A 15,340-nucleotide genomic window follows, 5' to 3' on the forward strand; every position below is an offset into this window, starting at 1 on the left:
GATTAATTTATTTTCTTGTGATCCCATATTGTTCACATGATGTCACTTGTGTTTACTTGAAATCAACAGTTGATCCATATAACATGCAAAATAAAACCAGGACACCTCACATAACTCCTGTAAATATACATGAGGAAAAGTGACACACATGACATTCCTGCCACAATAAACAAACAGCCATTTCAGTGAAGCACCCCACTTGGTTCTCTCCTCCGGTTATCTTTTTTTTTTTTTTTTTTTTTTTTTAAACATGGGTTCAGATGTGCTCTGGCCAATGGCAGGCAGGAGGGGGCTGGATTGGACCGCTCAAGCACAGTGCTTGTCTTTTAAAACTCTGTTCTCTGAGAAATGTGCAACAGTCATCAGGCGTAGTTTGAAGGCCAGAGAAACGCCACCTGTGTAATTTTCCTGTCAAGTCACTCCGAGGACTTGAGAAAAACAACATTTTCTGGTTCGCATTGATTTGAGCCAGACAGGCTGCTGAACATAAGATTGGCACCATGAGGAAGTGGACGTGGGTGGCACTGGTACTGTGCACCTTCTTTGCTCTGGCCCTGGCACAAGGTATGTACCCAGTGTAGCTTTAATTTGATGTACGCTTTATCTTCTGATGCTTAAGGTGCATTTACAGGTGATTTTTAAAACATTTTGCAAGGTGAGTGTTTTCAGTGGAGACACTAAAGCAGGTTATGAATTTTAAGTCTGAGTATCACACCTGAGAATATTACAAGCATTAAAATAATCTAATTCAACAATGACCAAGTTTAATTGGTACACAAATTTATTTTCCTCATAACAAAGCCATTACTAGTTTAAAGGGTTTTTTAATGTATGTATGTTTTTTAATGTATGTATGTTTCCAACAGTGATTGTTAGAAAGGTGCAGTACAAACAACAACAACAACAACAACAATAATAATAATAATAATAATAATAATAATTAGTTTTTGTTATAAACTTTGTCCCCAAATAACCTCTCACTCTGGAAAATCTGTGAGCAGCCCAGGTAGCTGATTCCCCAACTTTCCTCTCGCCTGTCTGCTGTCACTCCTTTTTGTCTCTGCTACACCTCAGCCTTTCCAAATTTATTACCTGCTTCCTAAAGTGAGGAGACAGCTGCTCTCTCTCTCTTGCTCTTCTAGTAGAATGGAAAATGGTGCATGACATTGGCACATAGCTTAAATCAGCTGGGTTTTAAATAACCAGATGTCAGTCAGTCTTTCATTAATGAGCTGTTAGCCTCTGTGCCTGTGCCAAGCTTGTCCATGTTGAGGTGAGGCCATTTTGTGCACTCCAAAGTAAATATTGCCACTCGATCATCTGCCTCATTTAAATGATTAATTCTCCAGATGCTTGCCTCACGCTTCAGTTTAGCTGCCCACATTTCCCTTGAGGAAGACATATGTCTTAGGCACTTTGATGTGGGAAAAAAAGTGAAGAGAAGGGGGAAAAAGTGAAAGCAATGTAAATTTATGACAGGTTAAGTGTTGTGATTTCATCTCAGATACAGAGCTGGTGCCATCTGAATGAACATCTGAAATGTTCTTCAGCAGTAAGTTAGGATACATGTATCCCACTGATGGATGAGAAAACCAGAAGGAGCTGCCGCAACCACTTTAAAATTCGTGGTAGCATTGTGTCTGGATTACTGTCATTATTCAGTCCTGCAAGACAGTTTAATTTGAAATAATGTTTCGCAGACGCAAGAAAAAAACCAAACATCAAGAGACTGTGGGATGTTTTACCAATGGCTTCTAATCTGGTCCTGAACCTAATCCGAAAGATCGGACATACCTCAAGATCTGAGACCTCAGCCAAGTCACATACCCAAAAGGCAAAACTACTTCCACATGTATGGACTAAGAGTAAACACATGCATACACACCTATCGTTTTTGGCCATCATTTGCATTCATTCATTTGCATTCACACCAGTCTGGAGCCCAGTAGCTATCCACACTTTCTGTCTGAATGGGAAATGCTCCTGATTTTGAACAAATATGTGCTTGTTACTAGGCTCTCATAATATGACAAACAGGTATTAAAGAACTTTCCAGTGCCCTCGCACCACTGTTATTAGACTGAAATGAAATGCCATGGCATAGCTGCATCATCACACCAGTCCAAAAGCCTTAGTTTATCCAGGCGCTTACATAACACGCTGGCTGAAATGGTTTTTACCTTTCCTTCTTGTAAGTGTCTGGAATATTTTAACAACTTCCAGACCTGTAGAAAAGGACTGCCAGGTTAATTTTTGGCACAGATAATTGTCTAATCTTCAGAGCAAAAGAATGTAATACTTTTATTAGTGGCTGGCTAATAAAATGCTCCAAAGCGCTTTTAAAGTAGCATGAATAATATTCATGAATAGATTATTTGTAATTGCTCACAACAGGGTGTACTGTACACTTTTATGGTGACGTGAAAAATTTGGAAAGACATTGTATTATTAACTTGGTGCAATAAAACTTGGAATAGTGCTACAGTGTGATGAGGATCAGAGGAACCCTTAATTGAACTCAAACTGACTCTCTTAAGTGCGCTTTGCTTCCCAGAATAAATGTAGCATCTCTGTTATGAGGGATCAGCATGCAGAACTATGTTAGGAGGACACAGATGCGCCGTTCAAAGATGCTTGCATTCTAACCTATTGTTTCCACTGCAACATAAATTTTGGCACACCAAATCCCTCAACACACACCTACACTGAAAAAGCAGTGTCCGTACATTACATGGCCAATAAGTCATTACTGGAGCAATGGTGGATCTTGCGTGAATTATTGAATGTCACTTCTGGCTCTTCTTTTGAGATGAATGTGTTGTCAGGTTGTCAGGTTATATTAACGCAAGTAATATGAAGAACAATGCTAAAAATGGCTTGAAAAAAATGATACAATAAATAACAATCAAGCAAGCTAATTAACTCCAAGGTGTTTAGAAGAATAGCCCAGTAGACTCAGTGTTGCTCCTTTTGAAGCAGTAACATCTCCAAGACTTCACTTGCGTGCACATAAAGGATTTTCTAAGACTCTAATGTTGTGAGAAAATATGGCAAGGGCAAAATAGTGTGTCTGCTTAGCGATAACCTGTGAGGAACATACTCATTGTGAAAGGAGCGTAATCACAGAAAATGACTTCAGGGAGTGCATCACTCCAGCAGAGCTTACACAGAGACTGACACGTCTCCTGTAGATAAGCACTTCAGCGTATGTGCTGAGAATAGAGCCAGCAACGATGAACTGTCACGGCATCATTCTATTTCTAGTGGGGGGAAGTACAGCTTGGCTAGACAGGTTGCTGCTGGCCTGTCTGCACAGATCTTCTCATTACATCCTACCATAAAGTAATTATTCAGCTTATGTAGCCTATGTTCATATAAACAGATTTGGCTTTAATGACTGCTAATGCCAGTCTATTGTCTATAGACGACTCATTTAGGGACCTCATTTGGCCCATTCCTCACCTACTCCATCACTACTCCAGGATAAAAAACTGCCTTTTAAGTTTCTCCAACTCAGTTACAGACTTCTAGTTCATTTTCCAGACTTTGCAGAGCAACTCTGCAGATGTAGGAGCAGCTTCTCTCTGGCCAAATTCATTTGGATGTGTAAGGCAAACACTAATTCTACCTCAACACCTTAACCTGAAATCTTATTACATCTGCATTGCCTTTGGGAACGGAAGCCATGAAGTGTGGAACATGCGTCAGATCCAGTTAAGATCCAGTGCTTTTCCACATGTGTGCATGAACTCCTGGGCCATTTTTAAGCTCTAGTAGAGAGCCTGCAGTCTAGAGAGTTGAACACATCCCTTCTGTTGACTATCATGGAATCAAGTATCTGGGACTCATATATATCTGGCTGGAGATCATCCAGATGGATGTCTGGATCTCAAGATAGTAGAAATAGGGCAGGACTCTGATGGTCCCAAGACAAAGAAAACTATAAAGCCAGACACCCAAGAGACATAGTTCGAAGATCAGGTAACTTCTATAGGTTTCCCTTTGACACTGAACCTTCCTCTTGCATTCACCGACACTAATGCAATCGTAGGAATGTGCTGTGAAGAGATGGTTTTAATACAGAACTGCAAGCAACAATGTGTCATTGAGCATGAACGTACAGGAATGTAGGGCTGAATGTGGCTGGACTGGTAATATCATTTTCTCTCTTATTGCCTGCAGGTTCTAGCTGGAACAGCTCACAGCTACGAAAGTTGAGCCATAGGAACAGGAACACAAAGCTGGCCTACAACAGCATCCTTGAACCTCAGACCACAGGTCTTTATTACTAAAATAATATGTTTGTTTTGTGGTTACTTCCTCTTTGTTGCAAATACACAGCCATGATGATGAACTGGAGCTAATAAGTGTGCACCAGTGGATTTGGTGGTCCGCACATAAAAATATATTAAAGCATGAGGCGTGATTTCCTGAAACACCAGTGCTCCTTGAATGTGAGCTCATATAATACAAGCACAGGGCAATGACACGCAGGCTGTTAACAAGAGCTTTAATTTAAAAAACAGGAGCAAGAAGTCTGACCAAAAAATTGGTCAGACTTTACAGTTTTCTGTGGTGAAATAAAAAACCGATGAGAATCAGATCATTTTTTAAAAATATTGGCATGAATAAACCAGTGTGTTGGATATTTTTTATTTTTACTTCACTTTAAAATATAGGAGTAACCGAGTGGACATCCTGGTTCAACATTGACCATCCTGGTGGTAATGGGGACTATGAGAGGCTAGAGGCTATTCGATTTTACTACCGAGAGAGAGTGTGTGCACGGCCTGTTGCCATGGAGGTCCGTACTACTGACTGGGTACCTGCTTCAGACACCGGGGAGGTGGTACATTCCAGTCTGGAGAAAGGCTTCTGGTGCATTAATAAAGAACAGCCATATGGACGCATCTGCTCCAACTACCATGTGCGATTCCAGTGTCCACCAGGTACTATTAGTCAAGCAACGAGTCAGTCATGGTAGATTATCCCATGCTATGAACCGCACAGTGAAAAAAGAGATGGATCAGTGCATGTTTTTTTTGGAAATGATGTATTGTATTGAACTGTCTACTATTCTTTCACTTCTTCAGTTCAAACATATTGGACAAACTGGAGTGAGTGGGGTCCTTGTTCAACCACTGCCTGTAATGATGTGGGCATCCAAGTGCGCCGACGGAAATGCATGAGCACGCAGCCTCTGTCCAAGCTGGTCCCTCCAGCCTGCCCAGGACCTCATGCTGAGCGGCGAGAATGCTCTACTCCACCTTGCCAAGGTAACTGGTTAATGAATTTAAATGAGAATGCGCTGCTGCATTGCTGCCTCACAGTGTCAGTGTACCAGGTTCAATCATTAGCCTTTGGTTACTGTCTGTCTGGAGTTTTGCATGTTCTCTCTGTGTTCACATGGATTTCCTCCAGGTTTTCCGGTTTCATCCAACCTCCCAAAACATGCCAGTAGGTTGACTGGGTACCCTTAATTGCCCTTTGGTGTGAATGAGCATGTGAATGTGTTTGTGCATAGTGTCAAACAAAAAAAAAATTATTACTATTAAATAGAATTCTTCAAATCATTTGTCATAATCTTTTGAAATGCTAGCTTCAACCTTGATGTCTGATGGGATAATTACAGCTTAACATTTTAGCATCCACTTAATTTGTTTTACTTGTCACATGCTCCTGAGTACAAAGACCTTTAGCCAATTTGATTTACAAGTCCACATGCAGATTGTCTGGCTGTCTGGCAACCAGTCTGGCTGATTTTATCCCAAATACTACAACACTCAATACAACACTCCATCATCTCTTCTCCAACCAGCTAAGTGGAGTCAGTGGGGGACGTGGAGCACTTGCTCAGTGACCTGTGGGAAGGGTCGGAGAACCAGACAGAGAACTTGTAGCAGATCATCTGACACAGTCCGCTGCAGAGGACGGCCAGTGGAAGTCCAGAAGTGTGGAAATACCCCATGTCCAGGTGCGGTATATCCTATAGCCTGTCCTACCCTTCACAGTCTTAAAAAATAAGTGCAATGTTAGAATGACCTATACTTTATATGTTTGCAAATTGTAGTGGTGTGTCAACTTGTTTGTCCTGAGGGACACCCAAATGAGGAGTGCAGCCACTGCATTTGTGAGGGACAGACACTACGAGGGGAAGTCTTGAGTGTGACTGGAGTTCCAGTGTCTGGAGCCAGTGTGGCTGTGGCAGACCAGCCAAAGGTTATCCGTGCCCAGACAGATGATAAGGGTTTGCTCAAGATCCATGGCATGTGCTTAGGCCCAGAGACTCGGCTACTCATCAGCAAGGAAAAGTTTGCTCCAGCCACTGTCCCTATTTTCAGAAATAGCAGTGAAAACCTCTGGGTTCGAGCTTTCCTCAGGTCCTCAGGTAAGCCCTATGCAGCAGCGGCTCATGACCACAGATTTTGATGGGGCAGGATGACACTTATAACACATAGCCTCAAACAAAATTGTTGACCCCGTAATAGGCAGTTGAGAGTCAACAACATACAGTGATCCAACATACAGTCTAAGAGCTTGTTTTGAGTGGTTTTAGACATACCTTTGTTCAAACAGCTGGGGTGTTTCCCAAAGAGCTAATATGAAAACTAGGGTCGCCAGGTTTCAGTAGAATTTCCAGCCAAGCTGCATCTCAAAACCACACCTAAGACCTAAACTAGCAAAAGAAATTGGGCATTGGTAAATGGAGACATATTTGTCTTCTTTTCCTCAGCCTTTGCATGGAAAACAAGGTCACTGCGATGCATATGCTTTTCTGATGTACAAACATTATCCACCCCATAATCCCCCTTTTGTTCTCCTGAACTTTGCAAGATATGCACTTATACTTTGCTTTGGAAGTGGTATTTGTGGAAATGTATTAGATTTAATTCAGATTATTTGCTAAAAAACAAGATCTTGGCAGCTGCAGAGTATTTTTCAACTAGCCCAATTTGGCAACTCTGTCATTAACTGTCCTATCTGCTCTTCCTCCCCTGAGCATGGGGAAGCATGATTCCTGCCCCAGTGGGCCTCTATTAGCATGTGTCACAGTTCCAATTTTTGACCACTAGGAGCAGTAATAACTCTATGAAGTTAAAAGAGGCATTGAGCGCTCCATGATTGCACAACATCTAGAAAGGCGAGAAAATCAGTGGCACTTTGGCTTATACCTGTCAAACTTTTTTTTTAATTATTGGTCATTCAAAAGAGGTAATTAGCATTTCAATCATCTATTGAATGTATGGAGTTGTGAATGAAGATTAACACTTGTTGAATAGCTGATGTATATGGTGCCCCTATGGACAAGCCACCACTGCCTGGCTAGTCCAAATTGACTGTCACATGGACAGAGGAACTGTGCTTACTTAGATGTTTGGAGAAAACCAGTAACATAAACAAAGAAATGAATGTATGTACCAATAAATTCATTTATGTTGCGACTCCCAACAATATTTAATTTGTGCTTCTCAATTGCACTAATTTTATTGTATCTTGTAGAACATCTGGAACTTTTTTCCCTAAAGTTTTTGCCCTAAATTTCCTTATAGAGAAGCCATACATTCTCAAACATCCTGAAGACAAAGTACGATATGAAGGACAACGTGTGACTCTTTGCTGCAAAGCAACAGGAACCCCTTTACCTGATAAATATTACTGGTAGGAATATGGGAAATGCTATTGCTATAGCAATTATAGCAATTGCTTACTATAAATTCTTACATTTAAAGGCATATTTAATCAATTTTTTTTGCCCACCAGGTATCACAATGGAACTTTACTGGACCAGAAACTATACAAATACGATGGAGACTTGGTATTGCGTGATCTGAAACCAGAACATACTGGAATGTATTATTGCAAAGCCAATAGTCTAACAGGAACCATTAAGTCCAATCCTGCATTCCTGACTGTTTTTGGTAAGTGCATAATCAATTCATCTGCCAGAATTAATTCATCACGGAGTAGTATATGAAGATCTTTACAATATTAGTGCACAATGTCAGTTGCTGTAAAAAAAAAAAAAAAAAAAAGGAAGAAAATACCATGAATAGTAATGTCCCCAAAGACTAGCAGATGTTTGTGTTGGTACTGATCAGTCCTTTCTATGCACATAATTGATGGTAAAGGAATGGCCATGTCTAAACCTGAAGCTCTGGACATTTAAATGAAATCTAAGAAGTCTCATCAGACTATTGTACATTTCCATGCACATAACTGCACATTGCACAAATTCCCTTGATGCTTGTTAGCCAAAGTATCGAATCCCAGAAAGCCCTGCTGCATAGTGTGCTAAAATAATCAGACACCACTTTTTTCACTTCTGAACTTTCACTCTATCTTTGACTGATGGCAACACTGAAAAATACAGCAGGGAGTTAACACTGTCTTATAGCACCCCAGAAATCTGAAAGACACTAAATTATTAAGTCTGCCAATTATTGGGCAAATAATTTTTCCCCCAAATATCTAGATATTCACTGAACTGATTATTAAGCTCTTGATTTAATCAATATTTAAGAGTGCCATAATTACTGTAATTGTGCAAATGAAACATTTGTGGTCATATAAATTATTTTGCAATTGCACACATTATTGTAAAACTGTAAAATAGCAAATTGCTCATATTTTTCTGACATCAGAGACATCAGACAAAAAATGGTGGAGCTCAATCTGTTTTTATATACTTGGATGCACTTGGAAATTCATTAGCTGAACTACAAGGCTCTTGTTATAAATAAAAACTAATAATTTGATGTGTGAATAAACATACACTATAATCAAATGGAATTGAATATAATTATATATAAAAATGCAATAACTCATCAGATCACATATTTAGCAACTGTAGGGATAAATAGAAGGGAAACAAAAACACCAAGACACTGATTTGTCATCCTCCTTTTATGAATAAGCAGCCACACAGGCAGTTCAGTGGTCCTTAAAATTGGCAACTAATAGCAATTGCATGACCATTTTGTAAAATGGTGGATATGTTTAAAAACAACATAGGTGCTGCTTAAAAAACTAACCAATCATGGTCTGTTAGCTCATGTTGTGAAAGAGGGCAGTTAGTACTTTCCTCTGAGTGTGTTCAGCTTTCTTGTGATGTAGCATGAGTAGCATGAATGTTTCAGAGGAAGCACATGCCATATAGCCCTCAGCCTGTCTGGTTGGTGAGGGGAGAACTAGCTGAAATGCATTAGCTAGTTCATTAAGCTATTGGCACTATCCATATTACTGCTGAACAGTTACATTTGTACCTGTGTTCTTGTTCCTCAACTAGTTCTCAATAATGAACATTATGGCTCACTTTGCTAATTCATCATTCTGTTACATTTGAATCATTTGATTTGGTTTGTTTGCATCGCCACTTGCAATGGGTATTCAGGGATATGATGAAGGGTATCTACTGCTACTTAACACATATTCATGGTTTCATAATGCCACTTTATATAACAACAATTTTTATGGCATAATGAGAAGTTAATTATAAACGATTATACATAAAATCAATTTTGGTTGCAATTTTGGCCACTCTTTTTGGTTGCATTTAATCTCACATTGTGAAACAATGTTTTTCATTTTTATTTTTTCTTTATTTATTTTCTTGGAATGCTGTGTGTGTAATAAAGTCCATATATTTAGCTAAATAAGTTAATTTTATCCACTTTCATAATTTACAGAGAAAGGAACGCCAGCATGTAACGCTACACCTGAAAGTCACCTGATTAAATTGCCTTTAGACTGCAAACAGTCAGGCACAAAATCCAAGTGGTATAATGCTGGTCGCTGTACTAACAACAAATGTCCTGGGTCACTGGACTTTGACCTACGATGCAAAGATTCCTCTAGTTTCTGCTGTGGGGTGAAGCAAATGGAAACAAAGGAGATCAACTGTGGCAGCTACATTCTTCCAATAAAGGTTGTGACTGAATGCAGTTGTCAAAAATGTGTCCAACCCAAAATTCTGGTACGGGGTAGAGTGGTTGCTGCAGACAATAATGAGCCCTTACGATTTGGACACATTTTCATAGGAAAGGAACGAATAGGAATTACAGGTTATCAGGGTGGGTTCACAATTCAGGTGCCCACTGACACCCAACGTCTGGTAGTAAACTTTGTGGACCCATCCCAAAAGTTCTTAGATACACTCAAAGTGTTTGTTTTTGATAAGAAGGGTGGTTCAGTTTACCATGACGTAAAAGTAATGCGAAAGCAGGAACCAATTGACATCAATGCTGCAGAGAGCAATACTATTTATCTGGGTGAAATAAAAGGGGAGGAGCCCATCGGTCAGCTGATCATACCTCCCAATTCCTTCCACAAAGACACTGGGGAAACATACGAAGGCATGGTTAAAGCGAGTGTCACTTTCTTTGATCCACGCAATGTCACAACAGCTGCGGCTATTCCAGGAGACTTGAATTTTGTGGGTGATGAAGGTGATGTGCTTCCTTTGAGGACATATGGGATGTTTTCTCTTGATTTCAGAGATGAGGCAAATCAGGAGATCCTTGGAGCTGGTGAAGTCCAGGTGCTCCTTGACACAGAGCATGTCAAAATGCCAGAGCATATACCTACTATGAAACTGTGGTCTCTCAATCCAGTCACAGGTATTTGGGAGGAAGAGAGTAATTTTCAACCTACTCAGGTTACCACTAGTGGAAATGGGAGGAAAAAAAGAGAGGAGCGCACGTTCCTGATAGGAAACATGGAAATCAGAGAGCGCAGACTGTTCAACTTGGATGTACCCGAAAATCGCCGCTGCTATGTCAAAGTTCGGGCATACATGAGTGACAAATTCTTGTCTACTGAGCAACTTGAAGGTGTGGTGATCAGTCTTATAAACCTGGAGCCCAGGCCTGGATACTCATCAAATCCTAGAGCTTGGGGACGTTTTGACAGTGTGATAACAGGACCGAATGGAGCTTGTCTTCCAGCCTTCTGTGATGCCCAGAGACCTGATGCATACACAGCCTACGTCACAGCCACAATGGGAGGTGAAGAACTTGAAGCAGCCCCATCTACACCAAAAATGAATCCTAACATCATTGGCGTATTACAACCATACTTAGACAAATTAGATTATCAACGATCAGATCATGATGATCCAGCACTCAAAAAAACTGCCTTTAGAATAAATTTAGCCAAGCCAAATCCAAATAATCTGGATGAAACCAATGGACCAATATATCCTTATCAAAGTCTAATCTCATGTGAAAATGCACCCATTGATGCAAATCATTTCCGTTTCTTCCGTGTGGAGAAAGACAAATATGAGTACAATGTAGTACCTTTTCAGGAGAATGATCTCACAACTTGGACTGGGGACTACCTCTCATGGTGGCCAAACCCACAGGAGTTCAGGGCTTGCTATATTAAAGTTAAGATCCATGGAGAAGTAGAAGTTATGGTCAGGTCAAAGAACTTTGGCGGTACCCATTCTCAGACCAGGGGTCAGTTGTATGGAATTAGGGACATACGCAGCACTCGTGACTTGAAACATCCTAACACTTCTGCTGCTTGCTTGGAGTTCAAATGCAGTGGAATGCTTTTTGACCAAGGCACTGTTGACCGGTCTCTAATTACTGTCCTTCCACAAGGCAACTGTCGGCGAATAGGCATCAACAGTCTCCTGCAAGAGTACCTTATAAAGCACCCCCCTCTTCTACAGAACAACGAGTCTCATGCATTTACCATGTTAGCTCCCGTGGACCCACTGGGCCATAATTATGGAATATACACTGTCACAGACCAGAACCCACGCATTGCCAAAGAGATTGCCATAGGACGCTGCTTTGATGGTACCTCAGATGGTTTCTCAAGGGAGATGAAATCAGATTCTGGAGTGGCTCTAACTTTCAGCTGCCCAAAAAGAACTGTAAACCGTGAGAGCCTCTTCCAGCGCTTGCAAACAAATCCTGGCCAAACCTTGGCACAAATGGCTCGGGACATGAGGGAATCACAAGGAACACAGGTCAGAAGAGGGTCAGCACAGGTGGTGGCATATCCTTCTGATCAACAGGGCAGGATCCAGAGCCGCAGAGTTAGCAACAGCAGCAGGAGAAGAACTGCTATACGGACTCAACAGAGGCAGTAGATCTGCCTAAATGTGAGTATACTGCTTTTTTTTAATTTATGAAAATTTAAATGAGCTACTAAGCAGGAATTAACTCATTTTTCCTCTCATCCATGTAGAGGTTGTTGGGAAGATGCTGGCTGAAGACACTCACAGAAATGATGGAAATGACAAACTTGGTCAGTCTGGACATTAGATACTCAGTGTTTTCTGAGCCAAGTTCCATTATTTTATTATAAACTCACTCTGGACATGTTCTCTCCAGTTTTCTGAAGGGAACTGTCATTTACATGCTTCATCATTCCCCAAAAAATACTTGATATAATAAGAAATGTCTTTAATGTTCAGGATGGACACTTTTATTTATTACGATTATCAAAAATTATCAATGCAAGTGCATTGTTTCAGCCTTTTTGGATCTTACATTTATACCATTTAAGATTTACATAATAATAACTCCATAATGAGCTAGGATATACATAAAGAAGGTTCCTGCTATTCTGTTAAAGGTATCCTACCCTTTTTCCAAATTAGCACAGTAATAGCCCAAATGTAACACAACCATACTTCAATTTGACCGAAGTACAACTAAACTAAGCCAAAGAAAGCAAATCTTGCCAGTAGTCTAAATAGAACCTGTGTTGATACTTTGGACAGAATAGCTGAATAATACAATAGCCCTTGGTTTGGAATTAGGACATTACCATTTTTAAAGACTCCAAACTACCTCCTGAATCTTTTCAACAAAATTTGAGAAAGCAATAAAATTTAAAGTAGTGTTTAAAATTCTACATCACCACAGTAAAGTGTAGCATGGGAAATCCAATAGTTTGTACATACAGTAGGTTATAGTATATTGTTCCTTATGGGTGTCTGTCTGTCTCTTGACGTGCAATAATTCTGACAATGACTTGAGAGCCCTAACCAAATAAAATCTGCTATGTGCGTTAGGACTGTTAAAAGTTGGGCTAATCTCTATGCAAGTTTAAGTCTGTTTCACAAACTATGTATTGCCAGCTTACTATCTATTTCTAAGGAATCTTAGCATCCTACATGACCTAAGTGACTTTTCTTAAGTGTTCTTTTGATGGACATTTTGCAATATTTCAGCTTTACTGAATTAGAGACTCTTTACAGTTTATAGTGAAAATAAACAGTGATAATATCATGATGTGTATCTACAGTGCATGCACTTTTAGTTCACCCTATAAACAATTACTGAAGGATCTGGATAATCTGGATGGTATAGAAATAGAGTTATTTTCATCTGAAGTAGACTACACCATTGATATATAGACCAGTGGACTACATCCATTCCAATTGCAATTCCTGACCATTACTGGCTGATTGCTGTTTTAGTGAAAATAAAGAAAATTGTTTGAAATATTCAAAACTATCAAGCAGGACAACAAAAAAGGAGGTAATTCATATGATGAGAGGATAATCTCTTCTGTCTGCACTAACTAACAATAACACTACAGTTTTCTAGCTATACATAACATTAACATTATCATGGCTTCAAATACTATTTGTACAAAAGCATAACATTGCTTTTAGTTGTTTTTTGTGTTAGCAAAGGAGTGGGCTCCAGCTTTAAAATCCTCCCCCACTTCTGAAACCAAAGCCCTTGAAAGCATTTAATTCCCAGAGACAGTTTAACAATCATAGCATGCTAATTGGATATTTTACTTGCAAGTCACATAGCACTTAATGAGGTGAACTTTGTTTGTGTTTTCACTGAGCCTGCCTAAATCCCAAGAGTCCCAAGAAACAATAACAAATCAGATTTGAAAAAGCACAGAGAAAGCATGGTTCACATTGTAGATCAAATGCATTACAAGCAATACAGATCTACAATACAAATCTAGAATACAATTAATATCTGGTAGTATTAGCTTATTTCTATAATTACGTATAGTAGAAACATTGATTTCATTCCTATTGATTGCTGCTATATATAGTTGTTAAATTTTCTGCTATATATAGTCCTAAAATCCACAGGTTTTCCTGAAAATAAACTTCTAGCATTTTAAAGTCTGGTTACTCCCAAAATTGAGAAAATAGCATTTAAATATTCCATTTCGACTCCACTGAAATACTCCATGCCTACCTCTACATTTATAAACTAATCTAATTAGGGAAAAACAACATTTTTGCCAAATTGTAAAGAATTATAAGTTACTTTATCGTTAATAAATAATCTCTATGATTATCAGCATCATCCACAGTCTCTGTCTCAACATCTGAGGTAAAAGGACAAATTTATCTTTGAATGTCCATCATTAAGCTTATTTTTGCAAACCCCTTGCCAAGTTAGCTAACTCTTCTTGATACAGTGGATATTTGAGGGACTTTAATTCCACAGTAAAATATTTAGTAATCTTGGGCCTAAGGTGTCTGGCGCTGAGCCTACCATAAAATTAATCAATTGTGTCAGGAAGTAATACTAAAAGAAAGAGAGAAATCTTAAACATTTTGATATATAAAAGCTGAAAGTAAAAAACTGAAGGTAACAGTTGAGATTATTTTGTAATCACCTGGCTAAGCTGCCTACTGTAACATTCTCCACTATATGCAATTACAGCCTATTGGAATATTGAGATGATAACCAATTACATTGATGCAATACAGAAATGTTAACTTGGCCTCCTCTTAGCTTTCAAAATCCCCCGAGCCATGAGTGCAAGCACATGTCCTTTCTCAAGTGTCTGGCTGGTTTCAGAGAGACTATAACTTATTCAGGAATATCTTTGGCCAAATGTGTTTCGGGTAATTTCACCACTGCCTAGCATATAATGTAAGTTATATAGCTGCCACTTTAGTCTGGAAAGAAATCTCTGGTTATAATAAAAGCATTTTATAAATCATTCTCTGGAATTTCCTGTAAATCTTTGTGCAACTTATATTGCATGGCAATCCCCATCTTTTGATCGCATAATAATGTGTGTTTAGTGATTATTGCAATGTCTGTTCACATTAACTGTAAATAAAGGTTTCTCGTGATCATATTTATTTGTCATACTTTGAGTTGTAATACTGAGATAGTATTAAATTGAGGTGTCTGTTTAAAAAATTATACAAATCAAATTAATTGCAGGGTGTGTTAATTGACAGGGTATGTTGTTATAGGAAAAATAATCAGTGAATAAACAGTTAATAACAGTTAACAGGTAATCTACTGTTACCACCCTGTAGTTAATTATTTTATTATAACAGCATATCAAGTGTATTATAACATTTATACCACAGTAATTTAGT

General features: G+C 39.1%; 1 protein-coding gene across 1 annotated transcript; it reads left to right on the forward strand.

Moving 5' to 3' along the window:
- cilp2 (cartilage intermediate layer protein 2) lies at positions 1 to 15,090 on the forward strand. Its single transcript, XM_026926784.3, has 10 exons — positions 1 to 564; positions 4,183 to 4,278; positions 4,680 to 4,949; positions 5,094 to 5,276; positions 5,819 to 5,974; positions 6,071 to 6,388; positions 7,551 to 7,659; positions 7,762 to 7,919; positions 9,687 to 12,115; positions 12,202 to 15,090. Exons 1-9 carry the CDS (start codon positions 501 to 503, stop codon positions 12,101 to 12,103), a joined length of 3,771 nt encoding a protein of 1,256 aa, XP_026782585.1. The 5' UTR covers positions 1 to 500; the 3' UTR covers positions 12,104 to 12,115; positions 12,202 to 15,090.
- Positions 15,091 to 15,340: the final 250 nt, after the last annotated feature.

Source organism: Pangasianodon hypophthalmus, chromosome 11 (genome assembly GCF_027358585.1).
Source record: "Pangasianodon hypophthalmus isolate fPanHyp1 chromosome 11, fPanHyp1.pri, whole genome shotgun sequence".
NCBI lineage: Eukaryota > Metazoa > Chordata > Actinopteri > Siluriformes > Pangasiidae > Pangasianodon > Pangasianodon hypophthalmus.